The 17500-nt window shown below is 34.7% G+C and overlaps 1 protein-coding gene across 22 annotated transcripts in view; it reads right to left on the bottom strand.

Annotated features, from left to right (window-relative positions):
* Nucleotides 1-17500, bottom strand: part of Ehbp1 (Eps15 homology domain containing protein-binding protein 1) — a 745592-nt gene that overhangs the window by 441530 nt on the left and 286562 nt on the right. For all 22 annotated transcript variants that reach the window (XM_067116677.1, XM_067116685.1, XM_067116673.1 and 19 more), the window contains 2 exons: nucleotides 12211-12418; nucleotides 10354-10532 (listed from right to left, as the gene is read on the bottom strand). In XM_067116677.1, coding sequence (XP_066972778.1) covers nucleotides 10354-10532; nucleotides 12211-12418 — 387 coding nt within the window. The remainder of the gene's footprint in view (nucleotides 1-10353; nucleotides 10533-12210; nucleotides 12419-17500) is intronic.

Raw genomic sequence — 17500 nt, 5'->3', positions numbered from 1 at the left:
ACGATTATAAGAGCAAATTTACAGCCAAGAAGGAAAACTGAAACACTGGAGATGTTAAGTACTTTCGTCTCATTACCAAGACGTGGTCACAGCAACTAAAGATATGCAGAGACAAGGGTCTATATATGGGTATAAGTCCTAAGGGAACACAAAAAGGTTGGGAGGTCACAGAACGGTCAACGGATTATCATCGAAATCTACTTATTGGTAATCCTCTTTATTCTATCTTTCAATTCCTTCTGGAACATATGTTTTATTAAAGGGTCAAAAGACAATAATCCTTGACTTACATTAAAATTATTCCCCCAGGTCAACTGAATCAAAACAGATTCTAACAAGTTCCTGGAAATAGTTTCGTCACAACGTGACAATATTTGGCTTTGCGTCCAATGTATTCTGTGGGACTTTTCACTTAAATGTAAAAAATAGAGCATTATCAGTCAGACCTATTCTTACAGAGTACTTGTGTTGTCTTAATCTGGTGTTCAATTCTTTACTGTCTGACCTAAGTAAAATAAATCACTATCCATACATGGAATTTTGTATGCAATATTGCTATCTTTTCGGGGGCTATTTTTTATAAGCATGTTTTAATATTATTATATGTGAAGGATACATTTGTATTAAACAATTTTAAAAAAAGGTTTTACAGCTTCAAATCCAATATATTTGGCAAACACAGGGTGTTTGAGGAAACTTCTTTTTTTCTTTCCGATTTTCCATAGAAGGTCTTAATAGCTTTATTGTAACAAATATCCATAATATGGACTGGACAGCATAGATCTCTTACCATTTTTCTGATGGTTTTGAATTCTTGATCTAAAAACTCAGGACTGACTATTCGCAAGGCTTGAAGAAACACTGATGAAAACACTGACATTTTGATATTTATATTTATATGATGTCTGAATAAAAGTGTACGTATGTCAAATTATTTGTCTTTTTCCTATGATACTAAATTTACAAGTAAAACGTTCCCTTTTAATGTAAATGTCCAAAAAAGTGTAAATTTAATATTATTTACATCCAAATCTTTGGGTATGATGGCTAAAATATCATCAACATAACGGTGCCATGTTACAGGAAAATTGAAAATCTTGGGGATGTAAAGGCGTTCAAAAAACTCCATATATAAATTTGAAAGAACAGGCGAAAGTGGGTTTCCCATTGCCATACCAAAAATTTGTTTAAAATATTCCCCGTTGAAGATAAATTTACAATCACTTATGCATAATCTTATTAATTCTATAATAAACTTATTTAATAAATATATATAAACTATAAAACATATTTATATGTATATATATATATATATTATATATATATATATATATATATATATATATATATATATATATATATATATATATATATATATATACATATATATATATATCTGTGCTGAAAGAGATACACATAAGACAAATTTCTGTCACATCTACTATACGAAGCGAAGTCAAATGAACGCATTTTCTAATACTTCCTAAACTTGATCATAACCAAATCAAAGCGCACGGTCCATTTTAAACTGTCCAAAACTCAACTTTGCTTAAATAAACTTTCAGTTCAGTCTTGGTGACTGGCCGTTAGAAGAGAAAATCTAATGTGCATGACTGATGAAAAGGTATTTGGAAGTGAATAGTATCTAGACCATGTTTAAGATTAACCAAAATCGAAAATTAAAAGCCACAGTAGTGTCAGAAATATTTATGTACAGAGTTAAAAACGATAAGGAGAGACTTTCAGATACTGATGAGGTTTACGCAGTAGTACCTGAAAGTCTCTCGTTATCGTTTTCAACTCTGCACATAAATATTGTTAACACCACTGAGGCTTCTAATTTTCGATATTATAGCCTCGTTGCACGGTCGCCTTGTTTCATTAACCATAATCTTCAACCAGGCAGCATATATGAACAATGTTCATAGCCCAGATACTTTTTAGTCATGCGCATTAGGATCTCTCTTCGTTTGATAATTCTCTGTGTTGACATCAATTTATTTTCAGTGCATTGAGAGAACACCAACACCTAATTGTTATGCAAACACAGTACAGGGAATTACAAAAGCTTTTTGTTTTCAAGCAGCACGAAAAATAAATGTAACTAAAATATCCAAAATATTCATGTATGTAAGAATATGATAATACTTAACCACATCGAATTCGTTTTGTAAAACAAGTTTCACTTTGTTTTAGGGGAAATTTGTTAGTATTTTAAAGGTGAAATTAAACAACGCTCAGAGGAATTCCCATATGCATAGGAGTTCAATACTTCAAAACAACAACCTACTGGAGGTCTCTATCCCTTGTAAGGTGTAAAGCTGGGATATAAACACCAACATTTTATATATATATATATATATATATATATATATATATATATATATATATATATATATATATATATATATATATATATATATATATATATATATATATTACATACTGTACAATACTGGCATTTCAACTTACTAAAACACAAATTCACACACAAAACTTATATAAGTAAAACCTCCTTTTACAGATATGATTATATACTGTATATATTCATATTTTTAAATATTTCTCATAAGAAACACCCTTGAAATTCATCCATTCATTTATCTTTTAGTTCCCTATTTAATTTCATTAAGGCGTCCATAACCTAGATGTTGTGACGCCAGCTTTAGTAACCAGTAACTATAAATCAATCAATCAACCTCTCCTACAAGTAATCCTGTAAGAAACAAGAGCACCACGACCGCACCTCCCCAAAGCATAAGGCGATAAGAACATTTAAACATCCCGAAATTTTTCGGGAGGAAGGAAAGTGATCAGACCATTTTTCGCCCAGACTGTGATTTATGGTCATGATCAGATATTTGTTATGGATAGCAAGCACTTGAAGCAATCTCCCGGCGAAAACAACCTTCGCTGATTTTTTTTTTCTTTTTCTTTTTTTAAAAAAGAAATGCATGATAACAAGGCGGTATTCCCCCCAAGGCAACAACGATGTATCTTGGGATGAGAGCGTGAATTTAAATTTTCCCTCTTTTCTCTTTTATATATTTCGGTCCGTTTTTATGTTACTTTAAAAATGTTACGTTAAAAATTCTATACAAATTGAACAAGTAAGTTGACGAGGTTTGCAGTTTTTTTTTTTTTACATACATAACGTATACAAACATACACATACAGACACATTATATATATATATATATATATATATATATATATATATATATATATATATATATATATATATATATATATATATATATATATATATATATATATATATAACAATTATATATATATATATATCATACATACATACATACATATATATATATATATATATATATATATATATATATATATATATACATATATACATATATACATGCAGTAATAAAGATAACGAGGTTCCTTTCCCTATTCGAAATTCTTACAGAGGAAAGTATATATAAAAAAAAAAGTTACAAAATTTATTCCTAACGGGGCCATCAAGAAAAATCGCGCAGGCGCAAATCTAGCATACAAAACAGTACCATTTCTCACGGTAATGGCCCTCGCTTCATTTTTCATTAACCTGGTATCAAGCCCTTCCCCCCCCCCCCCCCTTTTCTTTCTCCTCACTCTCGCCTAATAAATCTTATTAAAAGAGACTTCGTAACTCGTTGATCAGTTATCCTGTTGCGGTCGTAAACATGATGTCTTCCCAAAACAAGTCGCAATTTCTTTTCAGGGTTTTTGAAAATTCTAAGAAATATCTAATTAGGAGGAGGAGGAGGAGGAAGAGGATGAGAGTGATAGGGAAGAAAGAGATTAAGGGGGAAGAGGAGGATAAAGGGAGAGAAAGGAAGACGGGAATTAATATAACAGTTATATGTATGTATGTGTATATATGTATATATATATATATATATATATATATATATATATATATATATATATATATATATATATATATATATATATATATATATATATCAGAAGTCTTATCTATAAACAATAGAAAATTTCCTTAACATTAAGGAATAAACCTTATAAAAATCTCTCTCTCTCTCTCTATAAACTCTCTCTCTCTTAAGGAATCTCTCAAAATCTCTCTCTCTCTCTCTCTCTCTCTCTAACTGCAACCAACGATCGTCGACTAGCAATCAGGTACATAATTAACTACTAGGTCTACAGAGGCATTCTGGGTTTTTAAGGAAAAGCATCCATCTCCTTCAATCCTCATCCAGATATCAGACAAGAGTCCACTCGGATGAGACATTAGTGCAACCATTTGGAAAGCAAGAAACTTAGATAGAGAACAATGTAACACTTTTCTCATGAGGACGTCTAAGAGGAAGACATCACGCCCTTAAAGGCTAAAAATTTGGTATTACAAAGTTATGGGAAAATCCTTTAGGAAAAATTTGGTATTACAAAGTTATGGGCAAAATCCTATAGGACATTACAAAGTCTTTGGTGCAATTTACAGTTAATCGATAGTGACACAACGGGATATGTAAAACAAGGAATGTACAGTACATATAAAAACTCAAGAACCCGAGAATAAAAAGCTCCCAAACACAAGGCAAAAGAATAATAACAAGTAAAAAATGCGCCGAGGTGTCTTCGGCGAAGTTGAGTTTTCTGTACAGTGTACAATGCTGCATGAAACTCTCAGTCACGGCCCATGAAACTCTCAGACGCGGCCCATGAAACTTTTAGCCAAGCCCCGGTAGAGACCTGTGTTGTTGGCATCTATAATGGCGCCAGACGCACGTTCATGGCTAATTTTAACCTTAAATATAATAAAAACTACTGCGGCTAGAAGGCTGCAATTTGGTTTGATGATTGGAGGGTGGATGATCAATATACCAATTTGCAGCCCTCTAGCCTTAGTAGTTTTCAAGATCTGAGGGCGGACAGAAAAAGTGCGGAGGGACAGACAATAGTTTTCTTTTCGAGAAAACTAAAAATAAGTAAAGGATGAAAAGCCACTAACATCAAAAACAATCCAAACGAGAGTTTCTTTATATTTTTTCCAGAGCAATTATTTACGCACTCACTTAAAGACAATACAAACGTCAACGCCAGATGAAAAGTTTGCGAAAGAAACTCATCTTCGGACTAATATTTTCCCCATTTTTACTGCAGTAACTAATCGCTTCAGGGGCCAGTTTGTTCAGACAGGAAGTTAAATGAGGAGAACGCAAAATACGATACTGCTACTCCTGACTCCCAGGAGTTTGGAGGAGTGCGGAGGGTATGAAGCGGAAAGATGCAGGGAAAAATGAAAGGGGCGAAGAGAGGGTCGTTCAACGTGTGACTGAAAGCTATGATTAAAGAAAACGGAAAGCAAATTTACAACACACACACACACACACACACAAAGAAGATTAAAATAACGCGGAATTGTAAAAAAAAAAAAATTGCGCAACAAAATACTCGATATAACCTCATTACGTCAAAAATGGAATATGAAAAACACAAAAAAAAATTTAAAACCCTGTACCAATACCTAAGAAAGGATTATCCTAACATAAAAATGACATGCACAATACAATAACAAAATGCGTGAAGAAATGTTCCGCTTGAAAACAAATATTTGTACGCCATACAAATGCAACGAAAATTAAATACCAGCAGAATGAATGACTACACTTCGAGGACCAAGCACACGTAAAAATGTTAAGCAAAATACAAAAATCCACTGACAAGTCTTTCAAGGAAACTTGCACTTGAAGAAAACGGGAAAGCAAACTGTCATCAACGCGTTCAGCGCCAGTTGGCAGTTAATACGATATGAAACAATAACTGGATGATTTTTACTTGATCAACTAAAAATGAGACAGGTTAATTAATATTCCTCGTTTGGTTTTAAATTATTATTTTAATTTATCTCGGAAAATAAGAAACCGCTGGCTTTCCGGCAAATAAAAAAAAAACAGTACACAAAAAACATCGTCGGAAACATATAAAGGACTTCTGAAGGATATCATTAATAATTCAACACAGCAAAAACACTTGCTTAATGGACAACTAGAATAACAACAATACTACAAAAAAAAAATCAGAACTGAAAAAAAAGTACAAAACTGATACTGATCCACCAAATTTCAAACCCTCAGCTACCCGAACATAGAGTCGCATCGGGCCTTGGGACAGAAGTAAACATCCCAGCTGACTATTTACATACTCTCTCCTTAATGAAATTTCTTTGGTGTACACAAAGTCAGAACTGACAACCATATCTCGCTCATAATCAACTTAGTGCAAACAAACTTCTCCTCAGTGGCCGTTCAATATTTAGTTTCTACGCTCAACTGAGTTCTGTGGATGAAGTCTGGTATAGGGCCTAATGTCAGATTAAATAAGGAAATATATATATATATATATATATATATATATATATATATATATATATATATATATATAGATATATATATATATATATATATATATATATATATATATATGTATATATATATATATACATATATGCATACAGTATATGTCTATATACACACATGTCTATATATACACACATACATACATGTATATATATACACACATAAATATATATATATACATATATATATATATATATATATATTAACTGGAAGAATTAATTAAATGATTTCATGGCATATGACAGTCTTAATTATTGTGAGATAAGAAATATACAATATGACACTAATAAAAAAAAATAGAGATAGAGGAAAACATTGACAAATCGCCATTATTACAAAAGGTGCACCAAAATATCTACTAAGCAATACAAGTCTACCTAACGGATCATCCTACTACAATCCTCAGTCTTCACGACAAAGAAAAGGTCAAATTAAAGGTTACAGAGGGGAGGGGATAGCTCGATGGACGAATCACAGATGGGGCAGGAGCTGGGGGGGAGGGGGGACAAATACAAAAGAATCTTCAATAGAGATAGAGACGAAAAGAAATGGGTCATGATTTACTTTATAATAATCATCAGGCTCACCATTAAATAAAATGGTACGTGTTTCATTTTTCACAAAGGAATGGCAAAATATTCAAATGTCTAAACAATACCTTACTTAATGCATTACCAGCATACAAGACACGTGCCGAAAAATAAACATTGAAAATTGCGTTCAGAACAATTTCATACTTTGTTCATATGACTTGTCTAATCTCGTTTTATTACAGATGACAGAACCGACCTTATTACGAAAAACCTATTCTTAGATGACAAACCCGACCTTATTACGAAAAACCTATTCTTAGTCAAATGAAAAACAAATCTCAACTTTCCATGCATTATGGTTGATGTTGAAATAATTTATTTTCTGGTAACTTAAAAAAAATCTTTTAGCGCTATAAAAACTAACCTAATAGATAAAGACAGAATTTATTAATTAATAAAAATAATATTTTTAACTTATTATTAAATAAAATATTGCACTCAACAATGCGAAAAATAAACATAAGTTGCTTCTTGCGTTAAAATAAAAAATGCACACCTACTATTAATAATCAATATTGGTCCATAAGAACGTTTCAAACACATTTTGATGTAAAAACTTAAGATACCAATACCCGACTACCAAAATTAAAGTCAATGTTGCTTATAGGGCAACTGGCATGAAATAGGATCCGGGCAGTAATTGTCTCCCTCTCTATTTTACGCCCTTGTAAAATTTACGTTTTCTATTACTTCCTCCAGAGGGGGAAATTCCGTTCTCTTACAGTTTAGGGCAAACCAGTGTATCTTTCCATTTACAAAAAATGAAGAAAAAAAGGCCAGTCCTCATTTTAGCAAAGCAATATAATTAAAAATTAAACTGTATTCTAACTAAGACTAAACAAACGATAGGCAAATAATGAATGTTAATACGATATTTCGCAAATCTGAAAGCATAATCAAAATTTTCTTAAATTGGCTGTACAGGGTACTGTATAGTATTAATCCAAACACTAAAATTTGCATGTACCAATTATATTGACTCTTTGTCATATTCATCAATTCTATGCATTACAATGACCGCAACGATCTGTTATATTCTCTATTTCCCAACATTTTTGCGAATATTTTCCACTGAAAGTCTTGAAATCCAATAGGAAACAACATAACTATCTCTAGACCTGGCGGGATTCGTAACGCATTGATTTACATTGATCCCATAAAAATACATGAAAAATCTTTATAACGAAACTACTGCTATTATTGATCAATTCTTTCATTCTCACCATTACCTGGCAAGCGATCAAGGGGTCACTTTTGGAGATCACCTGCACACACACTTGGTAACACCTGGTGTAAGAATACTTCGGATATTTTAGATCATGGTAATTAACCGAAAATATAAAAATAAAAAAAGGAATGTGTGAAGCTAGCCCTGAGACACCCAAACACGAATGTGTTTGAAGCTAGAATTGAGACGCCAAGCAGCAGAATTACTGAATAAATTTATGTGAAATTGGAGAAAAAATTGGATTGGTTCCTTACCAAGGAAAGAGAGATTAATGAAAGAGGTAAATATCAAAACCGTGGCAGCAAGAACAAAAATCATTAAAAAACAATACACCCAGTGATACAGATCACTGGGTATGAAACTATGCAAAATCATCAAGCTGCGTTCATCAGTCACGTTTAAACCATCCCATCGCGTGTTAAAATTAACATACGCCTACCTAGACTTACGAAATATAAAAAAATAGAGAATAAAATAAAACTGCAAGCCTATCATCTGGCACGCACAACTGCATGGATCAAAGAAAGCTGGGGATACAGTCTGCAACATATTCATAACAGCATCTTTTCAAAACAACCCATGGGAATGCATGGTATGGCTTCAAAGGATCTCTCTCTCTCTCTCTCTCTCTCTCTCTCTCTCTCTCTCTCTCTCTCTCTCTCTCTCTCTCTCTCTCTCTCTCTCGAGGGGACGTAACAAACTAAACAAGACGACACTTCTGTAACTGCATCTAGGGGCTCATAACCTTCAACTCTCTACAAAGTTATGAATCTATTGAGAAAGGATCGCAAAGGGGGAAGAAAGTGGACTAATGAACAAAAATACGAGAGAGAGAGAGAGAGAGAGAGAGAGAGAGAGAGAGAGAGAGAGAGAGAGAGAGAGAGAGAGAGAGAGAGAGAAAACTTGAACAAAAGTGAATGTCAGATCAGAGCTTCGTAAAATCAATATGTCTACAGACATTCACACAGACTTTGCGTCTTCTCTTCCATAACAAGCTAGCTTAGACGGCTCCTAATATAACGATAAACGCCGTATGTATTTTATAATAAACATCAAATTTTGTTTATTGATGTGTAATTTATAAGCATATACATAATACTCATTCATGCATACACCTCTCTTAGAGAGCTGAACGAGAACACGGCATTATAACATAAAATAGCAAACTTTACACCTCTAAGCAAGACATAAATTTAGAGGAGTGAAAATGAGAGACCTTAAAATGTTCATAAATATATAATTCAACAAACTCTAGACATGTCACCTTTAGGATTCAAGTTCTTTGATAAAATGCACTAAAGAAACTTTTTCAGTTCCGGAGCACTTCGTTTAATCGACAGATCTGTTCAGTAAAAGGTTAAATAATCCTGTGATTAAGTTTCCTTTTAATCTGCCTATTTTTAAATGGAAGAGCATTCGTTTCCTTCTTTGCCTTTACAATCTTTTAATTCTCTGTAACAAGTGCAGTCATATGAGACAGAAACAAAGATAAATCCTTTCGAAATACCCAGGAGATATAGAGATACCTTCAGAATAACAAATAAGCTTTGACTATTAAAAGCACTGGATAATACCGAAAGCTACTACACTTAATAAAAAAAATTGTTCTGTCCAATAATATATTAATAATTCCCAGCCCACCTGTTAACATTATTGCTCCACCTTCTGGTTTGCATTTACCCTGATAATCTCACCTTTGCTCACTCTCAACCTTCTCTTCTTACGAAATCTCAAACTAGCCTCAACAGTTGTACATCACTGACATAAATCTGAACTGCCAGTATCTACTAACATAAGCTATACCGAACTCCATTCCCAACCTCGTATTTTATAACACAATTTCGGCATTACCTCAAATATCTCTTCCTATTTTCTCACAGCACTCCATCCATCAAGATGTTAAGCAGCTATAGAGATATAGCACCCCAGTCTCAGACCAACTTTTGCATCAAACCAGTCACTATATAACACCCCAATCTCAGACCAACTTTTACACCAAACCAGTCACTCCCGTATCTTAAAGCTCGTGCTTTTCTTCCACTTAGACTTTATATCTATCTCATAAACTTATTTTTCTGTATCATACATCCTTAACATCTACCACGCCCTTATTTTAGAAACAAATTAAAGTTCCTTTGGTACTCACGTGGCCTTTCCCTCTCTCAAAAAGAGGCAGGAGAGAGTGAGGTCTAGAGACGCCGACACAACTTTCTTACTCAAGGGCCTGAGCTTGATCTTGACGTCGTGTTGCGTGCTGAACCCCGCGTACTGCTTCATGTTGATCTGCGCCGTCGCTACCTGGCGACGCTTCCCTGTCGACGATACCTAGGTGGAAAATATAAGACGAAAGCATATAAAATTAAGATGAAGATGGGATACTAAGAGAAGATACTGCCAGTGTGTGGAGGCAACACGTACATATTTTTAGTCTTTTCTTTTCTAATTTTTAAATGAACATCCATGTGTCACGTCACAGAACGATTCACAATTAAGATCCACACTTTTGTCTTTCATGAACGTGAAACAACACCAATAATAATAATAATAATAATAATAATAATAATAATAATAATAATAATAGTAATGTGTTTGATGGTCATGGTAAATAACTTTTATCATCATGATCATTAAACACATCAACTCTCTCTCTTTCTCGATTTTTGCTGCAATTTTTAAGCAAATGAAATTACTAAAAGAATTCTAAAACACTATCCTCGACAATCAATATATCAATCTGTCACATTCGGATGACTGTACGAATGAAATTTAGAGTCAAGCATCCAGACAAATTTTGGATTAATTACATCTAGGACATTAACCAGATTACTTAGCGCCTGAAGAATTTACTTTACAAGCTTATTGAAGTGAAAATATTCCAGTGAAATGCTATACAAATAATAACCATCTGCAGTTTTGGGAATCCCTAAATATTCGGCCTCATGCTATTTATTATAACCTATCTCAACCCCGACCTACCCAAATCTAAGATTCCTTGCCTACAAGGGGGCTTCGAGCCAGAATGTTAGGTGATTAACCTCATGTTGAATAAGAAGAAGAAGAAGAAGAAGAAGAAGAAGAAGAAGAAGAAGAAGAAGAAGAAGAAGAAGAAGAAGAAGAAGAAGAAGGCCGTTATAGTATAGTCACCCCTACAGAAAAGATAGATACGTTTTCTTCAATTCATAGCACCATTTTCTATAATATAATTTCTGGGGGGACAAAGCAAATGAACTTCGACTTGGCTCGTCAAAAGAGATAACGGGATCAATCAATCACGAACAATATCATTTGTCGTTAGCTTCGTAAACACTGAGGTAATTAACAGTTAAATAAAACTTATTTCCTTATTGCTAACCATTCATGTTGCTGAAATCTAATATACATTTAAACTATTAGAGGGGCTGAACGTTAGCAGCAAATGACTGTTGACTGTTTTAATAGTTTAGCTAAGAAAAAGAATTAATTACATTCAAAAGTAACCAAATACATAAGAATGTTCTCAAATTGCTAAGAGCCCAGATGTGAATAACTGTGATTCCATAGGTAAGCCTACCTCTACAAAATATGGAATACCTAAGAAAGATTTTGTTTATAATACCTATGAATATATATATATATATATATATATATATATATATATATATATATATATATATATATATAATATAATAATAAGACAATATAAAATCCTTGAGAGAGAGAGAGATGCTATTCACTTACATCCATCAACACCACAACAGAAACCTCTGAGAGAGAGAGAGAGAGAGAGAGAGAGAGAGAGAGAGAGAGAGAGAGAGAGAGAGAGAGAGAGAGAGAGAGAGGAGAGAGGCAGGCACTTACATCCATGACCACCAAAATAAAAACTTGAGTGTGTGTGTGTGTGTGTGTGTGTGAGAGAGAGAGAGAGAGAGAGAGAGAGAGAGAGAGAGAGAGAGAGAGAGAGAGAGAGAGAGAGAGAGAGAGAGAGGTTGGGGCAGGCCTGGGTGTTGCTACCATTCCTACTCACATCTTCAATGACGAAAGTCCAGTCCTTATCTTCAAATTCGTTAGTTCGGTTGTCTCTGAAGAGCGTTACGGTGATGGTGGTGTTGGCGGGGACGGCCCAAACGCAGAGGCCCTCCAGAGGGTTCCTCATGGAGGGTTCCCAAGTGGGAGCGTCCTGGGCTACACGCCTGGTCCGACGCAGCCAAACGACGCTTAATTGTGTGGGTTGCCTGAAATGGTAAAAGAAAACAAAAGGTTAAATATTGTGAACTGGGTGAACATATTGACACAATGCTTGGTTTTATCTATAACATAACTGGCTAAGAAAAAAAAATACATTTCAGCATCGTAATAATAATCAGTGTTTGAAAAAAGGAATAAATATTAGACAGCTTCACATACACCGTAATAGCACAAGGCGCGGTCTATAAAATTACTTTAAATCATAATTACTATCGACCTTGCTCGACAAATGACAAATGCCCTACCAAAATCATTTTCAACAAGACAAGATCAGATAATACTAACTAAAATTTTCTCAAAAATCGATTAACTTTATCGTCGTTTAGACCTACAGAGGTATAACCCTTTAGACCTACAGAGGTATAAACCTTTATACCTACAGAGGTATAAACCTTTAGACCTACAGAGGCATAACCCTTTAGACCTACAGAGGTATAAACCTTTAGACCTCCAGAGGTACAACCCTTTACACCTACAGAGGTATAACCCTTTAGAACTACAGAAGTAAAAACCTTTAGACCTACAGAGGTATAACCCTGTACACCTACAGAGGTATAAACCTTTAGACCTCCAGAGGTACAACCCTTTAGAATTACAGAGGTATAACCTTTTAGAACTACAGAGGTATAACCCTGTAGACATCCTGAGGTGTAAATCTTTAGACCTACAAGTGTATAAACTTTTATTCTGATTGCTGTCAGAGACAAAAAAGGTATGCATCGGACTGACTAAATGGGAATGTCCGCTGAAAGATTCCACCCCGGTAAGATTAAAATTAACCTCGTCGACGCCGTTCCGTTTTTAATTATGATACAACGGAGTACATTAATGGAGAACTGTTCACTCTTTATGAGTTATTTCTCTCCACACTCTTCGCTGAGACCCCAGCGACAAAATAACAAATTCACTGCGTAAGTCAACTGAGGTATATTGAATTTTAATTGAAGAAAAGCATTCAAACTGTTCCTTTCTCGCATGGGGGCAGAACTTATATAGAGCTCTTCGGAGTCGAAAGCGCCATCAAACAAACTGACAAGAGGGTTAAATATGAGGAATAACATGATTCTCAATTAATGCTTTGTTGATTTGAAATTCCTCTTATAGAAATAAAAATACCAATAAATGCCTTTATAATTCGAAAAATTGTAAGCTGCTGATATTCAACACGAAAATGATGTAAAATTCTAAGGCCACGATAAAGATGATAAAATTCATAATAATAATAAAAAAGAATTCTCAACAATGGCTAAAAAAAATCTCTACGCTCGCTTCCCATCTATCATCATTCCTACAAATCCATTATGATTCACTGAAGGTTAAATCCTCTCTCTCTCTCTCTCTCTCTCTCTCTCTCTCTCTCTCTCAGAATACACCTAACGAGCCTTCTGTCCCTATAATCCATCAACACGATGCCCAGGAAGGTTTCCGTCTGCAGGCATCTCACAGACTACGCATATAGCGATCTCCACCTTGCCAACATTCCACGGGACTTTTCTACCCCGCTCACGCGGACGTCATCATCATCATCATCGTTCTGACATTTCCTCGATTCTGCTTTGAGCAGTGTAGGGACAGGGAGCTTTGGCCTTTCTTCAGAAATGTGATGCAATTTTATAAGAAATTACTTCTACAGATATGTGATGAAATTTTATAACTGCTTCTACAGATGCGATGAAATTTTATAACTGCTCCTACAGATGTGATGAAATTTTATAATTGCTTCTACAGATGTGATGAAATTTTATAATTGCTTCTACAGATGTGATGAAATTTTATAAGAAATTGGGCTACTGCTACAGATATGTGATGAAATTTTAAAAGAAATTACTTCTACAGATATATGATGAAATTTTATAATTGCTTCTACAGAAGTGATGAAATTTTATAAGAAATTATTTCTAAAGATGTGATAAAATTTTATAAGAAATTACTTCTACAGATATGTGATGAAATTTAATAAGAAATTACTCTTACAGATAAGTGATGAAATTTTATGAGAAATTACGAAAATTATGAAAATGAGGTTAAGGATTACTAAGAAATACGAACGAGACGATTCTCAAATTGTTCATCATTCTGTTGGCTTTTAATGTCTCATTATGACTCATTGCTCCATTAACCAGACTCCTATAGTCTGTAGAGTTGGGACAGGGAGCTCTGGCCCTTCTTCAGAAATATAAGGAAATTCTATGAGAAATACTGAAGACTATGAAAATGAGGTTAAGGACAGCGAAGAAATGCGGACGACACGATTCTTAAATTGTTCACTCCGTTGGCTTTTCAGGTCTGATTACGAGTCACTGCCCCCTCTTACCAAATTTCTAAGGTCCGGCAAAGGTAACCCCTTTCATTACAACCGAAGAGGGATTGCGACTTTTATCAGTTACGCGTTATCATTTTATCGTTTGTAAAACAAGTCACTGATAGTATGATATGAATGAAACCATGAATGAATGACCGTAAAGTCCATAAATGACAATATCACCAACACATACTGTCAAGAACAGTTAATCACTTTGATGGATATACTGATTTTAACAGCAGTACGAGAATAAAATGCTTGCAAGAACGAACGCATTATCTCAAAAACAGGACGCTCAATAATGGCGCATAAAAAAATCGTTTCTCCTTCTTTCAGTGTAGGTGGATTTTTTCTTTAAAACAATTAAGTTTATAAAGTGTGACTATACTTTGATACCGGTGTATATGGTACAGGCAGATAGCGGAACCATGCATTTCGCGAACTACCTGAAAAAGCAGGAAGACAGCGAAATGCACTTAGGGACATTTGATTCCCCCAGGGGCTAGTACTAAACACGGCGAAATACATTTGACCCCCTAAGGGGCTAGTACTAAACACGGCGAAACAGTGTATGAGAGTCACTGTTTCGCCGTGTTTAGTACTAGCCCCTGGGGGGTCAAATGTCCCTAAGTGCATTTCGCTATCTGCCTGAAATTTCAGTTCATGGAATGCCTGGTTCCGCTATCTGCCTGTAACATACTGTATATACCATTCATTCACTGAAAATGCTATATATATATATATATATATATATATATATATATATATATATATATATATATATACATACTTTCAAAGATATCCTTTATCCTGTGTAGACTGAATCGGTACTTGGAAACCATCCATTCCTTATTCTTACACAATCTTTCTTAATCCATCTGAATCTCATTTTTCTTCTCAACCTAATCTTTCTCAAATCCTCTTGGCAATCTCTCACCCTTTAGATTTCCGTCCCTCTCACATTCTTTCCAATTTTTGTTTCTTCTCATAAGGTGGACTGTGCACCTACATGAGCATTTCAATTTCGTTAACCCAAGGGGTTGATTTTGTAACACACGCCACTGTAATTTCCTTTGGCGTCAGGCAAATCCCTTATAAATCATGGAATTTTAAATTTCTCTGAAAATGCATATATAAATAATTTATGTAACTTTCCTTGCATATCATCAAAGCAGCTGCACTCCTTTATAATTTCCAAAGAGCAAGGCTCGATTCTTCGAGAAAATTGTGTGAATTTGAGCCAAACATGAAACACTTCTAAGACCGACGGACGCTCATTATATTTCCTTCCCTTCAGAAACATAAAATTTTCTGATTTGTTTATGTAACCTGGCATTACAACGACTATGGTCTCAACACGGGATATATATTTTCGACTATAAATTAGGTGGATTAAAACAATAAGTAAAGGAGAGAAAAATCTTCAAAGGAATTCATTCACTACATGTAAACTTTTCAAATACTTTCACAGCTTGAAAGCGTCAATTTGGTATGTTTGATGATTGGAGGGTGGATGATCAACATACCAATTTGCAGCTCTCTAACCTCAGTAGTTTTTAAGATCTGAGGGCGGACAGACACAGCCGGCACAATAGTTTTCTTTTACAGAAAACTAAAAACGGGAAATATTATCTGATAATAATCAACGACTAAACAACTAATAAGCAGAATCTGGCCTTTTACCCTAAATTCTGATGGTAACTCAAAATACATTTATTCGATTGTTTTCAAACGTGACCTACGTAAATATAATTCCTACCGCTGCATTCAGTCCAACCCTACTGTAACCAGACTCACAATTCACGGCATCTTTGTCAAAGTCGAGATAACTGTTTGTTCTTTTCACCTGTAATAGCCCTTTCCTGTGTAAATGACTGGTGAAATTCTAAAACTGCTATTTAGTGAGCAAAAGTTATCGAAATAACTGCATCGCAAGATAATCAATTTACTTGACCTATCACCTTCAAAAACGAAGTTGGTTCTCTGAAAGCGAGAGCAATACTGCACAGGGATACGAGTTAAAAACCTATGAATGTATAGAAGCTAAATCAAAAGGGAGCAACAATGCGAATGTTTTACATCTTCCAATCTCTTAAAAGAAGAATCAGCCGTGGTTAAGGGATTTCCAGCCATATGTTCCTCCATATCCTTCTTGGTCCCACAGAAATAAAATATCCTTTCTTCCCCTAGTGTTCTATGACTACGTACCCAAGGTGCAGGTTAGAGCCCAGGGCTCTAAGCGCCGTCTGCAATGCCAAGTCCCGACGTTAGGAGGTGACAAAGGATGATAAACTACGCACATATGTACGGTTGTATATTTATTTGCATGAAATTTATTAAGTGTACTCAGAACTGTGAATAATAATCATTGATTCTAACATACGCAAAACGCTTTTAGATAAGAGTACGTTCTAATTTCTGTCTAGGGACACGATATTCGAAACTTTGCGTAAAAACTTTAACGCATCCTTGTCAGAAGGGAAAAAAAACTTTCCACCACCCGATCATTTTTTTTTCTCCTTTATTCTTGCCTATTCCCTTCCTGGAAAATGTTACCACTTCGGGCTTTACTCTTCTTTCCAAAACGGGGGGAGGGGGGGGATATGCTATTCACCAGTTTGAATAGTTGGTGTTGATGGAGGCGGTGTTGCCAAAAAAGTTTTGGTCCTTTTGGTCTGAGAGAAGAGCGCTTCTGTACAAAGCACGCCAAGTTACTTCTGTTGCTTCATCTTTGCAGAAAAGTGCTTCCACATTCATACACACACAC

Source organism: Macrobrachium rosenbergii, chromosome 14 (genome assembly GCF_040412425.1).
Source record: "Macrobrachium rosenbergii isolate ZJJX-2024 chromosome 14, ASM4041242v1, whole genome shotgun sequence".
Classification (NCBI taxonomy): domain Eukaryota; kingdom Metazoa; phylum Arthropoda; class Malacostraca; order Decapoda; family Palaemonidae; genus Macrobrachium; species Macrobrachium rosenbergii.
The sequence above is the reverse complement of the archived record's forward strand: the minus strand, read 5'-3'. Positions and strand labels throughout refer to the sequence as shown.